The sequence below is a fragment of the Acanthaster planci genome, linkage group LG05, assembly GCF_054643075.1.
Source record: "Acanthaster planci isolate LZ-2023a linkage group LG05, COTS_SCS, whole genome shotgun sequence".
NCBI lineage: Eukaryota > Metazoa > Echinodermata > Asteroidea > Valvatida > Acanthasteridae > Acanthaster > Acanthaster planci.
In genome coordinates, this window is record NC_141781.1 from 16,637,420 (window position 1) to 16,657,377 (window position 19,958).

At 41.7% G+C, this 19,958-nt stretch overlaps 2 protein-coding genes and 1 pseudogene across 2 annotated transcripts in view; 2 read left to right on the forward strand and 1 right to left on the reverse strand.

Annotated features, from left to right (window-relative positions):
• Window positions 1-19,958, forward strand: part of pam (peptidylglycine alpha-amidating monooxygenase) — a 234,795-nt gene that overhangs the window by 125,021 nt on the left and 89,816 nt on the right. The window contains exons 10-11 of the mRNA XM_022250921.2: window positions 139-242; window positions 18,664-18,788. Coding sequence (XP_022106613.1) covers window positions 139-242; window positions 18,664-18,788 — 229 coding nt within the window. The remainder of the gene's footprint in view (window positions 1-138; window positions 243-18,663; window positions 18,789-19,958) is intronic.
• Window positions 5,335-6,216, reverse strand: LOC147799120 (uncharacterized; annotated as a pseudogene).
• Window positions 11,023-17,016, forward strand: LOC147799121 (uncharacterized). The gene is made up of 2 exons (XM_087136471.1): window positions 11,023-11,517; window positions 11,991-17,016. The coding sequence occupies exons 1-2, from the start codon at window positions 11,296-11,298 to the stop codon at window positions 12,117-12,119; spliced, it is 351 nt and encodes a 116-aa protein (XP_086992597.1). The 5' UTR covers window positions 11,023-11,295; the 3' UTR covers window positions 12,120-17,016.

Consider the following 19,958-nt stretch of genomic DNA (forward strand, 5'->3'; position numbering starts at 1 on the left):
TTTAAAATCAAAGTCTTTTTCTAGATTTTATACTAAGAAATATTTACCAGGTCACGCTATTTACATTCTGCATACTTTGCATTGGTAAGGTCTCTGAGTATACTGTTGCAATAGAAACTTTTTTAATTCTATTTATAGGCTTTCTATCCTATGGATCATGTCTATGAAATCAGAAGTGGTGATATCCTGGCAGCACGGTGTACTTATAACTCCCAGTCAAGGCAAACCATTACGCATGCAGGGTAAGTAATGTGCAAATGCTTCTCAGTGTCATTCTGAAACAAAGTAAGAATCAAATGTGGCAAAAAAGAATGATGACCATGTTACAGCCTTACAAGTTTTTGGTAAGCTTGGAAAAAAAAATTGTAATATTGCCATGGGGCAAAAATTGTACATGAAAAGATATAAAACCATAAAAATAAATACGGTAGAAATGATACGAATTTGAAAAAAAAACAATAAGATAACATTGCAAAAAACAATTGGTAATAAAAAATTGGACAGTCCTTTAGAAAAAGTCCCTGTTGTATACACCCCACACAAAAGGAAATGTAACAGATAATTTGTATTATTGCCCTGAGTCAACAATTGTACATAAAACTCATAAAACCATAAGAACAAGACATTTCATCATTTAAATGATAAAATGCTTCATTCTCAGAATTTGTAAATTCTCAGTATTGTAAATCAGATATATGGGTGGAACAAGACCTGTGGATTTAACCTTAAAACCCACAATTTATAGCATAAATTAGCGGTCAAAATTAACTTCAATTTCTTGGTGGCCCGCAGGGCCAGTGGCAAGTGCACCACACTGGCCCTTGTGAAAATTTGGTGGCCCGCGGGTTGAGTACATGTACTGAAATCAATCAGGCCCACCACACATGCCCATTTGCATCAGTTGTGAACTTCTCTACCAAAACAGCTAATTGGGCAGCCTGGCTGGACTTAAATACACTTTTTAAGGCCCCCAAAATAGTTCTGCTTCTGGTTTTGGTGGCCCCGGGCCAGTGGACCACCGTTAATTTCGACCCCTGCACATCAAGCTTAATAACTACAGTGTAGAATTATTTGCATTGGGAATGACCCACCTTAATTAGCATCCTCACTGTTGAAATACCAGTGTACATACAGTACTACACACTGCTTTGAGTAATACACAGTACATGCATGCCTAGCCTTGGTTCCACCTGTGGAGACTTACTGCACAAATAGACCTCTTCACTAATAAATCCATAATTATGCACTCATGGCCTTGGCAGCAAGGAGTGTGAGAGAGCCATTGAAAATGTACAGGGGTGCGACTTCGATGATAATTTTCTCTCAGGTTTTCTGACTTTGTTCAGAAAATCCCATTAAATCGTTTTTCTAATAGTTTCTTATTTAAGTTGAATTTTTACTGCTCTGTTAAAAGATTTTAAAATCGTTATTTTTCCTGTGTGCTCGAGATCGTTGTTTCTTAGTGTGGCCCCATTCCATCATAAGTTGTATAAACTACATCGTTAGTGTTTTTGGAGTCAACCTTTGCATTTTGCAAAAACACATACCGATGTTAAATGTACATTTTTACTCTACGTACATGTACATACCTTACCATTGAATTTGGTCATAGCTTGGAGTACTATCGAAAGAAATGGTATCCAGTTGTTGTGTTTGGGGTTATTCAAGACAAAATGCAGATTCCAAAGAGAAAGAGATCTAGTTCTTCACATTTCAAAAAGTCCAAAAAGCAGCAAATCGAATGGGTTCCATACCAGTACATGTACATTGAACCATGGAGGTAGATTGAACATCAGAACGTATTTTTACAAATGCACTGGTTGGCTCCAAGATGGAAGGGGGCCATACTAAGAAATGATGATCTTGTGCGCACAGGAAAAATTATGATTTTAAAATCTTTTTACTAAAAATTCTACTTCATTTAGAAACTAATAGAAAGTTTAAAGATTTAAAGAGATTTTCTCAAGAAAAAAATGAACAAAGTCAGAAAACCTGAGAGAGAATGATCATTGAAGTCATATTTTCAATGGCCTGCTCACAATTCTTGCCGCCAAGGCCATTTGTGCGCATGCGTGCATAATTATGAATTTGTTAGTGAAGGGGTCTATTGCCACTGCAAACTTTGTGTGAACACAGGATCCTGAGTTGATCGGGAACAGCCAATCAAGGGCAGGACTGGAAACTTTTTCATGAATATTCAGTAGAGTGGTTATTCTGGGTAAGGTATAGGGTTGTGTGCATAAATTTATACATTACAAACAGGACACTGCATGTTATGACACAAAAGCTCTTCTATTTACTGTAGGGTTTATTCCCACCGGGAATTGATACTTTGGAAGCGATGCACTTTTTAGCAACTAGTATGTGGTTGTGTGAAGTTTGGTTTGGGACAAGTGACATGGCAGATTGATTGGAAAATGCAGAATTCTGCACAGTGTCAGCTCAACAGATGGGAAAACTCTTCATGTTAGTGTAGAAATTTTAAAAGCTTTCAGCATCAGTTATGAAATTTGATAAAAATTTTGTTATACTCTCTTAAAAAAAAACCCACAGGATTGTAATCAAGATCCAGTACTTAATTTATGCACACTGATCAACCGATCAAGTAAGGAGATTTGAGCCAAGGAGAGCTTAGGTCACATCAAACCTTTAGGCAATGAGAAGGCTTCTTACTCTACTGACTCTGTTGGGGGGGGGTAAGTACAGCTTGATGTCACTTTGTCACAACCCTTTGTGGGAAACACAACACAGAAAAATGTAACTGTCAAGTTATCCACCTCCATCGCATCACCACCAATTGAATGGGTGTTGGAATAAGGAAGATTATCCATGTTGTTTAATTCTTAACCAATTTTGCCTTGTGGTTCGCTAGATGTCATTTGTGTCCGGGAGGTCCACCTGGAGCCACTGTTCCTCCCGTAGGTTTAAACAGGAGAAATTTATGCAAACAACCCATTGACCACCACTTGTTTCACATTGTTAAAGCAAAGTTTGCATAGGGGTTTTCTAGCAAACAATGAAGGGGCATTTTCTAGCGGGAATTTGACAGACACAGGCTAAAGTTTCTCGTGCACTATGATAAACATCAGTAAGTGTTTTGCAGACAGTAGGATTCCAGTTCAGTCAACTTACACAGTCACTACATACAAAACATTGCAACTGAAACTTAACCATGTGAAAATGACTGGGAAAAATTGTGAAAAGAATTCACATTCACAGTCCAATTTCCCAATTGTGAAAAAATGCCTGTGAAAAATTTTCCCACTTGTGAAAAATGTATGAAAAAATTTCCCACTTGTCAAGTTTCTTTTTCATAGAGGGGAAAAAAGTGTACAAAGTTTACTCAAAACATGTGCAAAGTTTGATACACTTTACTATGTTCCTGACCTTGTACAGGGATTCTCCTGACACCTTATTTACCTCTCTTAAAGCCATATCACCCTGTGGGAACTTACTTAAATACAAATTTTCAGGTGTCTCCCGCCCCTCGTCAGGTGCAAATGCTTGAATGTGTCCTTGAAGAACAATCTGACGTGCATTGTATTTCCCTCGATGAGCCACGATGCGGGGGACCCCCATAAGGAAGGAGGGGGAAGTCGTCGACGTTGCACAAACACATGCAATAGAAACATGAGGGGCAGTCTCAAGAAGTTGAGATAAAAATATTGAACAAGTGCCCTGGTGATGCGATGCTCAGGCAGGTAAGGGACGGGATCAAAAATACAGTGACCGTTCGAACGCGTCTGCATGCATTGCCTTCCGTTCTGCACACCCTCCCGTTCACCCCTGTTCCGAAGAGCATTTCCGAATGCGTTCCTGCCCGTTCCCTTGCATGAGTTGATATTGATATTGTTATGTTAAATGGCCGTTCCTGCGCGTGCGAGAAGGGTCACAACAAAGTCACAGCAAAGATGTGAAAAACATTCATACAAGCTGTTCTTGAGTCTTGGCTAAATACATGTAAGTGTCAACAGTGCTTGGTCCGATAAGATTTTTTCCTTCCTCTTAGAAAACGCTCAAGTTGCCCCTTTGATGTACTGACTTCCCACATTTTATACGTTCTTAATAAAAACGATTCTGGTCAAGGTTTTCGTTAAAAATGTCGAGGAGGAAAGAAATATATTTTGATCAGTTGGGTGCTTGGGATAAGAAAAAAATGTGAAGGGGTACAGGAAAAAATAAAAACCACGTGTGGTCTTTGTTTGAACAGAAAAAACGCCAAGGAGGAAAGAATTTATTGATTGATGGGTTGGGATAGACGCTCCGAATAAAAATGCAGCGGTTACGGGAAAAAATAAAAACAAGTGGTCAAGGTTTTGATAGAAAAGAAATGCCGCCAAGGGAAGAATTGATATTGGCTGGTTGGGCGCTCCGACTAAAAAATGCAGAGGTGCTGTGAAAAATTTTAAAACCACACGTGGTCTAGGTTTGGATAGAAAATAAATGCCAAGGAGGAAAGAATGAATATAGTTTGATGGATTGGGATGGATACTCCAACAACAACAAAAATACAGTTGTGCAGGGGGGAAAATAAAAAGCACAAGTGGTTGAGGTGTGGATAGAAAATAAATACCAAGGAGGAACGAATTAATATTATTGGCGGGTTGGGTGCTCGGAATAAAAAATGCAGTGGTGCTGGGAAAAAGAAAAACCACAAGTGGTGTAGGTGTGGATAGAAAATAAATGCCGCGGAGGAAAGAATGAATATATTTTGATAGGTTGGGATGGATGCTCCGAATAAAATATGCAGTGGTGCCGGAAAAAAATAAAAACCACAGGTAGTCATGGTTTTGATAGAAAAGAAACGCCGCGGAGGGAAGAATTAATCATTTTGGCAGGTTTGGTCCTCCAAATAAAAAAACAGCCGTGGCACAGAAAAAAAATAAAAGCCTTAGAAAAATGCCGAGGGTTGGGTGCTTTGAATAAAATAATTGGGCAGTTGTGCAAGTGAAGAATGAAAAAGTGGCTCGGCAAATCCAGAAGATAAAAATTTCTAGAATAAATCCACCCCAAACCATGGACCACATGTGGCTGTCATGTTTCCTGGCCACTGCTGTTTTTTTTCTCTCACACATCCTTCCCGTCAAATACATCAATTCTTCCCACCTCAGCATTTCTTTGCTATCCAAACCTAGACCATGTGTTGTTTATTTTGACAACATTTTTTAAAATTTCGAGCATTTCTTTTCAATCCACACCTAGATCCGTGTGGTTTTATTTTTTCCCTGCACCACCACACATTTTTTTTTTATGCGGAGCTCCCAACCCACCAAAAATATTCATCCTTCCCATCTCAACTTATTTTTTCTATTCAAACGAGGACCACCAGTCTTTTGGCATTTATTTTTTCCCCCTGCCATAGTGCCATTTTTTGTATTTCAAGTCCCCAACCCCCAAACAATATATTAATTCTTCCCACCTCAGTCACAACGGTCAATGTACTTTTAATCCTGTCCCGTAGTCCATTTGCCCTATCTACCTTTTGCCTCCTGGTTGGTAATGCTTTTAGCTGTCCTGCTTTTGGCTTATAGGTGCCCCATGCCCGGAACAGGAGCCTCTGGCACATTTGTGTTGATATTTACAGCCCAAAAATTTACATTCATTCGGACTATTAAATGCAAAGCACATGTCTCTGGGATTCCCTGTGCTCGGCGGGACCCATATTGCCGCTGAAAGAGTTGCCTCACAAGATGCTACTTTTAGCCATAATTCAACCTGTAGCTCACCCCAGGATTTCTTAGGTTGAGCTTCCAGCAAAAGACAAAATTGTTCATCATATACTTGCTAACTCCTGCCAGGGAACTGGACTGATGCCATGAGCACAATCTCAGTATGTTTAAGAAGTTCCTGGACCCATTGAGGAAACCTTACCAGGTAAAAGGCCATGAATTCATGGAAAGCTGACAACCTGTGTCCCATGCATCAAGTTGTACGGCTTGTTTTGGACTAGTTCAAACACAATAACATCTTATTGTCAATAACAAGCATGACTTCAGTGGCTTTGATAGACTGCACAACTACTTCTGGTGTGCTACCCTCTTTCACAGCCTGAGAAACATGTCCCCCAATCAAGGAAATTGACTCAATGTGCTGGATAGGTTTGGGATTCCCGAATACCCCACTGATTGCAACCCGTGCTAGAGTACTAATAGGGAAGGCCAAAAGTCCAGCATTCTCTCTTGATCTAAGTTCGCTAGTACGTGTACTGCTGCCCATTCCACTTGCTGCGCTGCTCTGAGTTCCCCAAGTATGGGGCAAATGTGTCTCAAGTGGTGTGGTGCTTATATGGGGGGCTGGCACAACCACATAAATGGGCAAGCTACAGCCACCTGTGTATAATGGGGCCTCATGCACTTTTCCACCCCCCTGTGCTGGAACTAATATAAGCTAAGGTCCAATGTATAATGCCAGATGTCATCGACGATGGAGAAGTAACGGTAGGACCACAAGGAATAAATGCCCCTTCTGCTGTATCTGTACCCAATGTACTTGTAAATAGTGCATTACTCATCCATGGACAAAACCCACCGGAACCTTGACAGGAGGAGGCATAACAGCTGAAGCACTGGCTACCAACCCAGACACTCCTCCAGTGCAGGATGCAGCAGAAAATATTGTGGTCATCATCACCCCGGTCATAAATGCTGCAGAATGTGCAGGCTGACTCTGTACTCCTCGCTCAGATGTGGGCTGGACCACATTGGCACCGACTGGGCATCCCAATTGTTGTGCGCTGGACTGCATTTGCAGGCTGACTTGGTATTCCAATTGGTGTGTGATGGACTGCATTTGCATGCTGATTTGTCATTCCTGTCAGCACATGCTGCACTTTAACTGCAGTCTGACATGGTATGCCCACTAGTGCATGCTGGACCACATTTGCAAACTAACATGGCAACCCTACAGGTGTGTGCAGCACCGTGTTTGCCGTTGCTTGTTAACATGATATCTCAGCACTGTAGTAGCCGTTGCTTCTTTACATGATATCTCAGTGGCACTTTTCTCACCTTGGCTTCCCTTTAACATCGCGTCACTGTCCTTCCTAATGTGTCTTGTCTTCTGGTGGGGCAAACAGGGTTTTGTGAGCTCTCTTTATGGGCTGCGTCCCTGTGTAAGCTGTGTAGCAGCCCGTGTGAGCCTTAGCCTACCAATTGGCATCATCTTCTTGGCTACAGTTCTCGCGGTACTCACAGAGGAATTCTTAATTACCGGTAATACTTGCAAAAAAAAAAAGATAAACAAGTTCCCAAAGTGAAACGATAAAGTTTGGATGATGCCACCATGAATTACATATCTCCACCCATAATATCTTCTGACTCGGAACACTGTAGAAACAAGAAGAATTAATTTCAATCGAACGTGGATGTTTATTGTTTGAAGCCTTGACCAAAAGTACCATTCCCAGAACTGGCTCAAGATGATTTCAGAGTTTAGCATCAAGCGCAACTACCAGACGTTTGCATGAGGCACACAAGTAATACTTCACTCTTATTGGAAAGGAACCCGTCTAGTAATCAATCCACCTTGAGACATGTATGGTGCCCCCGAAATCCAAGTGAGTTTGAGCAATATTTTTACCTTCTCAACAGGTTGTGTCAAGTATAGTTTATTGTACCCTTTATGGGGTAAAATGTCTTGTCCCCTACCCCAACTGAAAACATTTTCATTTATTTCCTCTTTTCGGGGTACATTTACAAAGACATTCAACCCACAAAGATACTTCTAAACGGTTACGGTTATGGATCCCGTAGTCAGGCTGACCGTAGGGGCCCCTCAGAAGATTTTACAACCAGCTTCCTTCATTCCTCTCAGTCCTCGGCTTTTCTTAGTGTTTCCTTCAGCTCAATGCCTGTCCACTCTCTGATGTTATCTTCCCAATTCTTCTTCTGTCTTGTTCATTTTCTTCCTCGTCGGACCATGCCTTGTAGGATTGTCTTGGCAAGGACTGATGAATGGGTGACATGTCCATTCCACTTCAGCTGGCATTTTTCTACTTATGGATGCATGGTCCAATTTCATTTTCAACTCATCTGTTGACTTTTTCATTGGTTATGTGGTCGCTGGAGGAGATGCCAAGTACTTTTTAGAAGTCAACTCAACTGCTCTTTCAATGTCCGCTGTGACGGTCCAGGATTCACAAGCATAGAACAAGATTTACATGACCAAGGAATGCATCAGTCTGATCTTGGATTTGATTGAGAAGTTCCTGTCGGTCTAGATGGTTTTTCAGTTCGGTTATTGAAGTTGTGGTCTGAGCTATCCTGGAGAGAATTTCAGGTTTTGATCCTTCATCTGCTACTGTGGCTCCCAGGTATTTGAAGCTGTAGTGGATCTCAAGCTTCTGATTGTTGACTTTTATGTCAACAGTAATGCCATTGGTGTTTTGGATATCAAGTTAGTTTCCTCCAAACTGATCTCCTTGCTGTATGCTGAGGAGGTCTTTTCCGGTGGACAAGCTGCTGTTCGGCAAAAGTAAGTTTGTGATTGTTCTGCCTCCGATCATGAGCCTCCAATCTTTCATGATCTTCAAGTGTGCGCATCCACTCCAAAAGGTATTGAAAAGCGTAGGGAGTGCAGACAGCCTTGGCATACTCCAACTGTCATTTGGAACCATACTCCAATGTTGTTATTGAAGAAGACTGTGCTTGTGGCCTTTTTGTAGAGGCTCTCTACAATAATAATCACAAGCTTATTGTCACTTCGAATGTCGGCTCTTAGAAAGTTTCTGGTCTTACCAATGTTGACTCTGGACGTGAAGCGATGTTTGACCATGATTTAGTCTGGTTGTGATTAATTCCCCCTGGGCTGTGCTAGGTGCACCTCCTTGATGCCTTGTGTGGGCCCAAAGTGTTCATCAGCTTGAGGTTGTTGTAGCTGGTGTACTCTAGGAGCCTCAAACCTCTATCGTTGGTGCTGCAGGATGGCCAACATACTTGTTCCCAGTCCTTAGATGCATCTTCTCCTACCTTTGCATTCTAATCAACTTGCACCACAATGATGTCTTTCTTTGGAGTTCCATCAAGGGCTTCTTATAGTCGGTGTAGAAGTCTTCAACTTTTTCATTATCATGCTCTGCTGTTGGTGGTAATTATGATGTTTAATGGTAAAGCCCTCAAACGATTGGCATGAGTTCAGTGGAGATCGGTCGGCATCCTATGGCAGTATCCACAGTGTTTTTGTGAACAAAAATCTCAATTCCTTGTTGATGTTGATCTTTCCTGTCACTGTAGTAGAGTTTGTGGCCCTCTGGGTAGATGTTTCTCCAAAGTTCTTCCATTGTACTTCACAGAGTCCCAGTATGTTCCTGTGGTATCTTTCCATTTCATATTCTAACTCTTAACTTTTCCCGGCTTTTCTCAATGTTCTCACATTCCATGTGCCAATAGTGATCTTATTCCTGGCACGAATTTACTTTGGTCCACCAGTAGCATATTTCCACCCCTGCCCTGATGACCATCAGTAGAAGTGGCAGTCCTGAATCTAGGCGACAACCGATCTTGAATGGAATGATTGTTGGTTGTTGTCATCTTCATGTAGTGTTTCTTGGGCAATGTCGCATAGCGGAGCCAGTACCTCGCCATGCCATACCACAAGCAATATCGTCCAACTAGCTAGTTGCCCTGGTCCCGAACACATAGCCTTTGAGTTTGTTGTGAACTTCTTCCACCCTGGCTGGTAACCTGCATCTTGGAGGTTCTTCGCCCAATGATGCTGTGTTAACATCACCCCTTCATATGGTTTAGCACACCTGCTGAGGTGAGGTCCCAGAGTACGGCACTAGGAGCCACACTGAGAGATTCAGGAGATGGAGGAAGGCTAGTATGCATTTTTCCTACAAGTAAGAAGGAAGGAAGCAGCAGCCAGACAACAGGTCTACCTCTCTTCAAAGCTCCCTATACCCATGATGTATTCCTGTACATCTTAACATCTGAAACAAAACATATAGGACACAATATTTAACCAGCTCCTGCTTGATTGCCCAAGAAAAGCATAGTTTCTGTCAAGGAGCTTTCCAAGTAGTTAAATATGAAACAGGAAACAATTAAAAAGACATTAATTATATAATTATAAATGCAAAAAATTAATGAAATTAAAACAATATTAATATTAAATAACATAATACAAGATAACAGTAATAAACAATTTCAATTAAGAAAGCCACGAATGAATAAAATTTAAAATAAATTAAATTGAACCTCTTAAATTACTTGAAGTGCACATATGAAAAAAGCTGGTTCTGGAAGGCAATGCAAACCAAACCACACTTATTTTGCAAGTGACAAGTGGCCATTATTTCCCCAAGGCTTAGAAGGAAAAGCCACTAGTTGTTGAAGAGTTAATTGTAATGAACTAGTTAAGAAACTGGGTACATTGGTCCACACTTGTCCAAAGTCATCTCCTAGTAACGGCCAGGGCACGCACGGTTAATCTGCCAATGGTATCAAATGGATACTGGTTTTTCAACTCTGCATGATCGGCAGTTGCAGAAGAAAACCGCACGCACACTGTGGCATTGCACTAACATTAGGCTAAAGAGGGCGCCGCTGATACACAAGCCACCAAGATTCACCACAGCATGCATCGAAGATTGGTCCTGAGCTGTAGCTTCACAACTTTTAGGATAAACTTGAATTCAATTTTGCAACTTCAGATTTAATAAAAAACAAAAATAATCAACAGATACATTTTTAGAAACCTTAAACGTGAATGCAATTGCAAAACATCACGAAAACAGTGAACCATAGTGTCACAGGAGGGTGCACTTCAGTTAGAAAAGAGAGGGTGCTATTCAATATGGCAACGAAATTTTCGGCAGTAAATTTTGCTATACTGAAAGACCGCTGTACCGAACATTTAGCATGGACCCCGTCGTGTTCATTATAGCGGCGTTCCAACGTATTACCTTGCATTTATTGGTAAGAGTGTTCTTTTCGTGTATATTTTGTGTTCTTTTCTTCTGTTTTCTTGTATGTGCACCCTGTAGGTGTTTACCATTGGTACTACAAGGTTCGTTCTAGCTACTCCTCTGTCTACCCTACCGATAAATTGCAGACCTTAGCTGGTTGAATTAAGGGGGTCACTGTCAGAATCTGTCATACTCCCCTGTCTTCTCTGGCCACCAGGACAAGAAAAAAGCCTTGCTGTCATCCATGGGGTTCCAGCCAGGATCTGGCCTGGCCCTGGTTTGTTTGTCCCCATGGAGCTGACAGGGAAGCTCCGTGGTCGACTGTGGAAGACGCGAGTAGGGAAACCACCGGGATCTGGCAAGGACCCTGTTTCCTTGGTCAATTGCTGATGTGGCGAGCCAGCCGAGGCCCCCAAGAGAGTACCCCATCAGACATCTCCCAGGCCTGTGCTACTATCATGATATCATCATCAGAGGAATCCATACTGCACTCAAGCCAGTGTTCCCCTGGCAATGCTGAAGAGTACTACCTGCCGTTTGACATCATCCAAGAAGACCACTTCTCTGGCGGCCCCTGTGCGTACTCCTCCTCATGCAGATACCAAAGTCATGTGAGTGCTGGGGCCTCACCCGCCTGGTGCGCCATCGAGCCATGACACCCTGGCACCCATTAATTCTTCTTTGGGTTCCACAGACCTTACTGCGCTTCTATGCCATTGGGGCTTCAAGCCACCACAGCTCATATTGGCCAGGCCTTGTTAACAAATACAAGAATAAAACCACAACAGTATTAATAAAAACATAAACTAGTTTTCATAATGTTGAATTCCTAAGCTTTTTCAAGCAGTAGGACAGGTACAATGCAAAGTTCCTTATCTCTGGGCCACATAGTCGATTGAAGTTTGATGATAAACTGTTTGCGAGTCCAAACTGCAGGTTAGTGAACTTTGACTGGATTAGTTGAACCTTGTCATCGGGAACAAGTCCTTCCTTTTTCAGTCTGTGAACGATGCCCTTCACAGATGCAGACTTGGTTGTTAACTGCGGGTTTGTCTTCTGCAACTTTTTGTTTTTTCTTCTCCAGATGGGCGATGCCTTCCTGAGCTTCCCTAATAAGTCATCATTTGAGGATGACTGTATGCATGTTCAGCCATCATGTGCTCACCAGAGCCAGACGCCTTGTCGGCTGGGATCAGAAATGGATCTTCCATAGGAGGTGTTTCCTTCTTCTTCGTTGGCGGTTGAAGTCCAAGCTTGAGAGTATGGGCTGAAAAAAAAAAAGACAGTTAAACGAGGAAAACAGTGAAACCACAAGCTTTATTCCATACTTGCGTAAACTTCAAGTTGCATTACATAATTTAAGCATTATTACCGGTTTAAATGACCTAGATAATCTTCAAATATGTATGGGGCAGCATTTTCTTGAATTCAGCAGGAAAGTAATTGCTGCACAGTCTGTTGTATATACTGTAACATCGCTGCTCTTTTTCGGGGGGGTGCACACATCTGAAAAAGGGCACAAATGCTTGTCCTCAAGTCTTTATTACACCTCAACAACTGGTGAACACACACAGAGTTTTTATATAAAAGTACAAGCAAATCTGGATCTCCTGTCACATTCACACCGGATCAAATCACACTAACACATTTGCCAGAATTGGCACGAAAAACTCAGAGGTCAATGGAAAATCCCCAAAGTGCTACTGCGCTGACAATGCAGGGATGGGCCCAACAAGCCAACCGGCAGGGCTTGGCACGGCCCCACAGAGCCACACCAGCACCCGCACCAGTCTGTTGGTGCCACTGTTACAATACTTTGTCGGTTGCCATTTAGACCCATCTCTGTTGGTGCACTTTATTCTATTTAGCCAGATCTTCATTGCTTTGGGTCTCCATGAGGGAATGTGTATTGAATGCGTGGAAATACCCCCTCCTTTTTACACATTTTAGGGTATTGTTGAAGTCTACTAACAAAAGATAAATATCCCAAACAGATGACCTGCAAAGAAATGTATTGATTTTCAGAAACATCGTAGAGCGCAACTCGAAGTATAAGGGATTCCAACAGTAACTGGTGCATGGTAAAATAATGGGGGATCCAACATCAGTGCTCATTAATTGTTATCCTCTTGGGTTGTCCTCTAGGGTTGAAACATATCACCGCAGCTGGAGGAACATTCTCCACCAGCGAAAAGAGCTGATATTCAAGGTTCCTACTTAGAATGATTCGATGACGAAAATCCCAACTCACTGTTAATGAAAATTGTCACACAATCTTTTGAACAGATTTGTTCAAGTTAAACATTACGTAGGGAAGTCCTGGCCCTGCAGTACATACACATGTATGGGAATCAGGTTGGCGTAGTGGTTGTTTCCTCACCTTCTACCTGAGCGGTCCGGGTTCAAATCCTGGCACTGCCCACATGAGGATTGTGTTTTTAGTCCCTGCCTGATTCTGTGGGTTTTACCCAGAATATTTCACTGGGGTTTCCTCCCACCTCTACAACTGTGATTACTTCTCATTGTCTCCTCTCTACAGGTTTCTTCAGGCTTGCAAAAGTGCCAAAGGGTACTTCTGAGGAAAAATTAATAATAATTACAAAGTTGGTGTGATGCTTCCTGATTAATATCTTGCCAACTACATGTATGTAATTCATTTTCAGACAGGCCTCTAGCCTGATAGCTTGTTTGATTATACCCAGCACGAAATGTGACAGGGAGGTATCCCCTTCCCTGTCCATACCCAATACACACTCTAGATAGTTGTGACTGATCACATAGATGCCTCAATAGAATTGAGATTCTGGTAACACAAAGGCTGACACAAAGGGGGGGCCTCCCCTCTGAGGCTCTGTGACATTTCGTGCTACATAATATGTTTTCAGCATACACACTTGAAATACACGCTGATATCACCAACATAATATAAGTCTTGTTTATTGCCGTTAAATTACTTTACCCGCTCAGAGCACAATTAGCCTATAGGCTAGGCCCAGGCCTACGCTATTGACTCATGTACTTACTCATGGAAGGTCGGTTTTTCTCTCGACTGTCCTGGTTCCTGTCTTTGCTTGCAACTGTGGCAAATTGGTGCAGTTCTGTTGACCACCACAATTTACTATAAAACTTTATTCAAATCACCACAATCAAAGCATTTTCTGTTGGAGAAGACTAGCCCGGATAAAGCTCACTTAAGTTAGTGTAAGTAGAAATTATGTTCGCCATACTAGCATTCTGTGCGTTCAAAATTTTTTGCCCTGTTCATGTGACCACTGGCTGCGCCCAGGCAAACGCATGTATTTTACGCTCTTCTCATCTAGTTTTTTATTCTTCTGAATCTGTGCATGCCCTGCACACTGTCCGTGCATGGGATTACTTCAAAGTGGATGTGTCCAAGTCTGTTTACTGTGACTTTTACCAGGTCCGTCAAAAGTAAGCCTGCTGTGAGTCCACTATTTTGCTATAATGATGAGGGTGACCTAGGCCATCTCTTCCAATTAAGCCTTGTGTGATCGAAATGAAAAAAAAGTGTCTGTTTCTGAAATTAATGCTTTTGGTAGTTAATCCAGGGGCAGTCGGGGTGCCAGCAGCCATACAGGACACGGCTTACTTTAAATATGACATGAACATCTTCAGCACCTTTCCATATGTTCCAGAGTTATGCACTACCATTAAAGACAACTTATGCATCCGACTTAACAAGACTTCCGTTAGGAACTCCTTGCTTGATAAAGACTAAAACCAACTTTGTCTAAGTTACATGAAGTCTTTGTCGTGGTTTCTGACCTATTTCATCTTTTTCCCTCTTATCGAGGTACATTCTTCAGATGTGAAAAGAGAATTCTCCTTTCTGTCCAGACCTGACTACAGTCATGCTAGGGGCTCTGGATGATAACGTCATCTCCATTTTTGAGTTAGTCAAGTGGCTTTCTTGCCTCTGCTTTCACACATCAGTGGAAAGGACAAAGGATCATGCAGTTGACCCGCAGACAATCCACATGGCAGGGGCTGACAACATAGTGGCGAACACACTCTCCTCAGGACAATAGAGCAACCTTACAATGACCTCTTTACTTCTCTGAACAATGCTCAACTCCCGGTATTCTGCATGAGAGTTTCTCTCCCTCTGTGCATGAGCCACAGATGCCCTACGGGTCTGATTTGATGGGCATGCTAGGGTATGCCTTTCTGCCCATCTTGTTAATTCCACTAGTCCTCTCCAAAATAGAGCAAGATCACTGTCGGATACTCCTGACTACTCCTTTCTGACTACACCAGCCCTTGTTCACCTGACTGTCAAGACTTCTGGTTCACCATCCATTTGTCCTATTGGCCAGACCAGATGTCCTCCGTTATCCAAGGTCTGGGATATTTTCACCCAGCTCCCAGCAATCTGCTTCCAATATTGGGTATTGTCCAACAATCTTTCTGTTCGACAGGACTTTCTGGCAAAGCTACAGCCATGGCCACATGGGACGTTGTCTGCCCACCTGTTTAATTTATGACAGCAGAATTTAGCATTTTGTTATGTGCTTCAATGATCAAACTTCGTTTTGTACTTCTTTTACTCGGAGCTGCAAGTATCTACAACTTGTGTCTACAGGTCAGCTCTAGCTGCCATACACGTTGGTTTCAAAGTCAGGTCAACTGCCTCTAACAGCATGGCACTCACTCACCTTTTGCATGGTATGTTCATCCAGTTGTCCCCTTGTCAGGAAATTGGTGTAGTCATAAGACCTAAGATAGTTTCTTTTCTGTTCGAGCAGTAAAGGATGCCTCCCTGGTGCACATCATGTGCTAGGAAAGCTTTGCTAGCATTCAGGAGCTCACGGATGAGTAGAATGTGGCTTGTGGCTTTGAGTTGGGACAGGTTGAACACTGCACATTGTCACAACTGCCCCCCCCCCCAAAAAAAAACCTTGTATGAGTTTCATGGGTCCTTGTTAGTCCTCAACAACTTCCTGCAAATTACATATAAATAACTAGTGAAATGTTCAATACAAAATACACCAAGTTAATTATTTATTAGTACAGAAAAACATCGCTATACCGAACACCGCTATACTGAACATTCGGCTGTACCGAACATCGCCCTAGGCTCCCAATAGTTTGTGCACACAACCGACATGTACCAAACATTATGTAGTTGCAAATCAACTGAGATTTGCCACAGCATCATCAGAGATCAATCTTGAGTGGTACATGTAGCTTCACGACTTTTAGGATAAACTAAATAGCAATTTTGTAACTCAAGATTTGATAAACAAAAAAAATTAACAGATACATTTATAGAAACCTCAAATGTGAATGCAACGGCAAAACATCACGAAAACAGCGAATTATAGTATCACAAGAGGGTGCACTTCGGTTAGACATCATATGCATATTATGTAACGAAACAGGGTAGGCATGAATGCCAGTCTAAGCCATGAATTATTAAGCATTGCGTTGACCAATCAGCGTCGCATAGAGCACTAGGTCTGGGCGCTTGCGGCGTGCTTAGAGCGCGCACAATCAGTTTGTGGGTTTCGCTGCTGGGTTGCAGAGTGGCAGGATCGTGGAGGACGCTTTCTACCGCTCTGTGCTGTGACTGTGCGAGGTATAGCGTGGACGCTGCACCTGGGGCGCTGCGTGTAGTGACTATAACTGGTAGGTGTAGTAGCGAACCGTATTGGGTCTAGATTACTTTAGTGATAGAGCTGAGTGTCGTGAACCTAGGCTGGGAGCTAGTGGTCTTTGCTGTTGGATTGCTTGTCGTCTGTAAGCACTGATAGTGGAGTGACGACTGGAAGGCAATCTTGTCATTGTGCTAGCTAGCCTTCAGGTTTACTTGATGTACTCAGATCGCTGTGAGGGTAATTTCCTTTTCGTTAGATCGACCCTGTTTTGCATGACACTCTGTGTTATTTGTGTGAGGGCTATCACTATTTAGTGAGGTAACCCTTGGGTTGTAGGCTAGCTGTGTTTAAGTTAGTGGGGTGGTTAGTTAACCACGTGAGGCATATTGTATTGCCTTGTGAGGTGTATTGTGTACATAAACCTTGTGTGATTTATATACCTTATTGATTTTTATTGCAATAAATCAAATACTTGATTATTGTCCTTGGAAATCCTGTGTCGCTGTGAGGTTTATTTAGGTTTCCCTGTGTTTCATTGTTTCATTACTGTATAACCAGATAAATCTAGTCTTTCCTAATTGGTGGTAAACTTCCACCCAACGAACTGCTCCTAGGCTTAGTCCGCTGTTCGTTTACTGATATCCCCCCTTGTGTCAGGGTAGCCGCTCATCCTTGCTCAAGGTTAATAAATATATTTGTGGGGTTGGGCCAGGTCAATTCCATCCCTGATCCGGCCGGTTACTGGGTCCACCACAAGAGGTGTCAGTTACATTCGCCACAGTACGTACTGTACACTTTCAGAGCATAATATGCATATGACGCAAGTCGTTATGTGTAGCCTCCTTTTTCATCTGCCGGGAAAATGTCAGTGCTGTCACGCTTGATTGGGGTTTTGTTTCAACTTGCTGGGTAGCCGGCCTTGGTCCTGTGTGCCTCGGGCAGTTGGTAGGGCAATGAAAGTGTCCTTAGTCGGGCACTGGGTGACAAGCGAACGGTATGAACATCATTACCATTATTTTCGGAATACAGGCAGCGCGCAGTGTATGCCACACCAAAAAATCTGCAAATTAAGAGTGAGTAAGCATTTGAGCTGCACTGCGATGCTGACAGTTAATGTCTAAGTTATCGCACGTGCTGCACTGCCAAAGTTCTAGTACATGTAGAGTATTACATACATACTTCCAACGTTACTTGACTTTCTTCATATAGCACTGCTGAACCTCTTAGTTCCAGAACTTCAAATCCACTTTATTAAATAGTGGTATTATTGTCTTCATGATACAGAATTTTGAACCTGCATTAACATTTTCAATGTCCCGAAATTTTGTCTGAAATTGAAATATGTTGACATCCGGAAATTGGGCAAGTATTTAGCTTTATCCTACAAAAAATGTTATAAAATTTATAAATTCTAGTAAATCATATTTACCTCCACTCACCTACTTATTAACTAAAAATTGTAAAAAATAAAGTGGGGTGCATTTAACAGAGTTCATTTTGCACTCCAAAAAAAATTTAATAAAAAATCGGAAAAATCAGGCCAATATAAAATTTCATCAGATCTCTGTAGCTGGTATATGACACTGACATTTATGAATAAGAATACTTGGAGTTTGATTAAATTTCACCTTTTGTGAAAATACACAAATGTTACAAGTGAAAATTGGAAGTGCCCAACGTCAGGCCACTGAATGGAACTTCATTTCACTTGACTGCTTCCCATCCCCATTTTGTATGTTTTGTTCACAGTAAGAAAGGAAAATAATTAAGGAACGGAAACCAGTCTAACATTACACAAAGTACCAGTCGGCAGCCCTTCACACACACAGGAATAAAGTCTGTTTTGCAAAATGGTGGAGGTTAATATACAAGGAATGCTAATTGTTCTCCTAGAAGAAAAGCATTTGCAGGTACAATGTATTGTATGAAACAAATAGAAATGTTCCATTCCGTGAGGCAAAGCCAATTGCAGTGGAATAGTTCATCTGTCACTTAACGAAATTATTCTTGCCATTGCACTTACAAACATTTATTTGTGTATGATCAAACCCAACATGTAAGTTTTTTTTTCAAAATCAAACAAGCCAAACACAAATGACTGGTTGTTTTTTTTTTTTTTGCAATTTCTTTTTGCTTTAGTGGCAGCTCCCATGATGAAATGTGTAACTTCTACATGATGTACTACACAGATGCTTTGGAGGGTGAAACTTACAAAACATGTTGGGATGAAGGTAATCCGCAACTCTTCCAGAACATACCACCAGGTAGGACACACATGTACTGATGTACTACCAAGTTCGTTTGAAACTAACCACAGCAGCAGGCATTTGTCAAGCTCTAGAGAATTCGCATTTTATGAATGATGAAACTGATGTTGTTTAAATACAAAAGTCTATTTCTAGGACTCCTTTACCTTACCTTATCTAGCTTAAGTTTCCCACTTGCTGGTGTGTTATGCCATAGTAAATACCATTGGACAAGTATCTTGATGAATCAACAAATCATGATTTGTTCCTTCTACTCATGCACTACTTGTGGATTTGAAACTATTTGATTAATAGCAGCCCGACTACCAGCTGGCAAGTACTTGCGAGTAGTGATTGTTAGTGAGTAGCGATCTAAGTTACACACAGTGCCACACTGTACACTGTGTGAATAGTGACAAGCCACTTCACACAATCCAGGGAACGCCTGTTTTGTTTCAGCAGCTTGCACTGCACTGGCTTGTTGTCTCCTAGGCAGTTTAGTTCAACGAACTTTATTAGCCTCACACGAATAAGCTTTATAGGTAGAGGCCAGAAATGGAGCTGGAGTTGCAAACTGCAGGTAGGCAGGGCTTTCCAGACCTACTAACATCAGGGATCACAAAACTGTATCCTGAAAATCCAACTGTTGTATTTTTCAATTAAAAATTTGTAATTTCAAAATATACATATATTCCTCTGTGACTGGTTTGACCAACTCTAGATTGGTTCAACACCTCTTCATGCATGAAAATAATCACATGACAAATCAATCAAGTTCTTAGAGTGGGTTGCCCTTTACCCACCTGATTTGACCACATTCTCAAACTTGGAATTTTTTTGTTAGAAAGAATGCACATGGCATGTCCAGACTTTTGGCGTGGATGTGTCCCACTGCCCGTCAATGACCCATGTCCATTTCTGTGTTTTTATAACTTGAAGGTCAGTCTTGTCAAGATTGCATCAAGCCTGTTTAGGCAATATATACACTTGTGTTGCACTGATGTTTTGCTGAGTTAATGTCCAAAAATTGTTTAAAATCTCTACAAAACTGTGCTCATAGAGCATGTAAAAACTATGCAATAATTTGCCTGCACCAGTTATCATAACACACTCTTTCGGTGCAAGTGGAAAATTTTCTAACCTTTATTCAAGTTGCTAATTTATGGTGAAATGTATGCTACTGTCAGA

Bases quoted from the DNA above. Each gene is read 5' to 3' on its own strand.
- LOC147799121 (XM_087136471.1), top strand. From the start codon at position 11,296: ATGTGGCGAGCCAGCCGAGGCCCCCAAGAGAGTACCCCATCAGACATC. The intron at 11,518-11,990 runs GTGAGTGCTGGG...TTTCTTCTCCAG, and splicing joins CATGCAGATACCAAAGTCAT to ATGGGCGATGCCTTCCTGAG.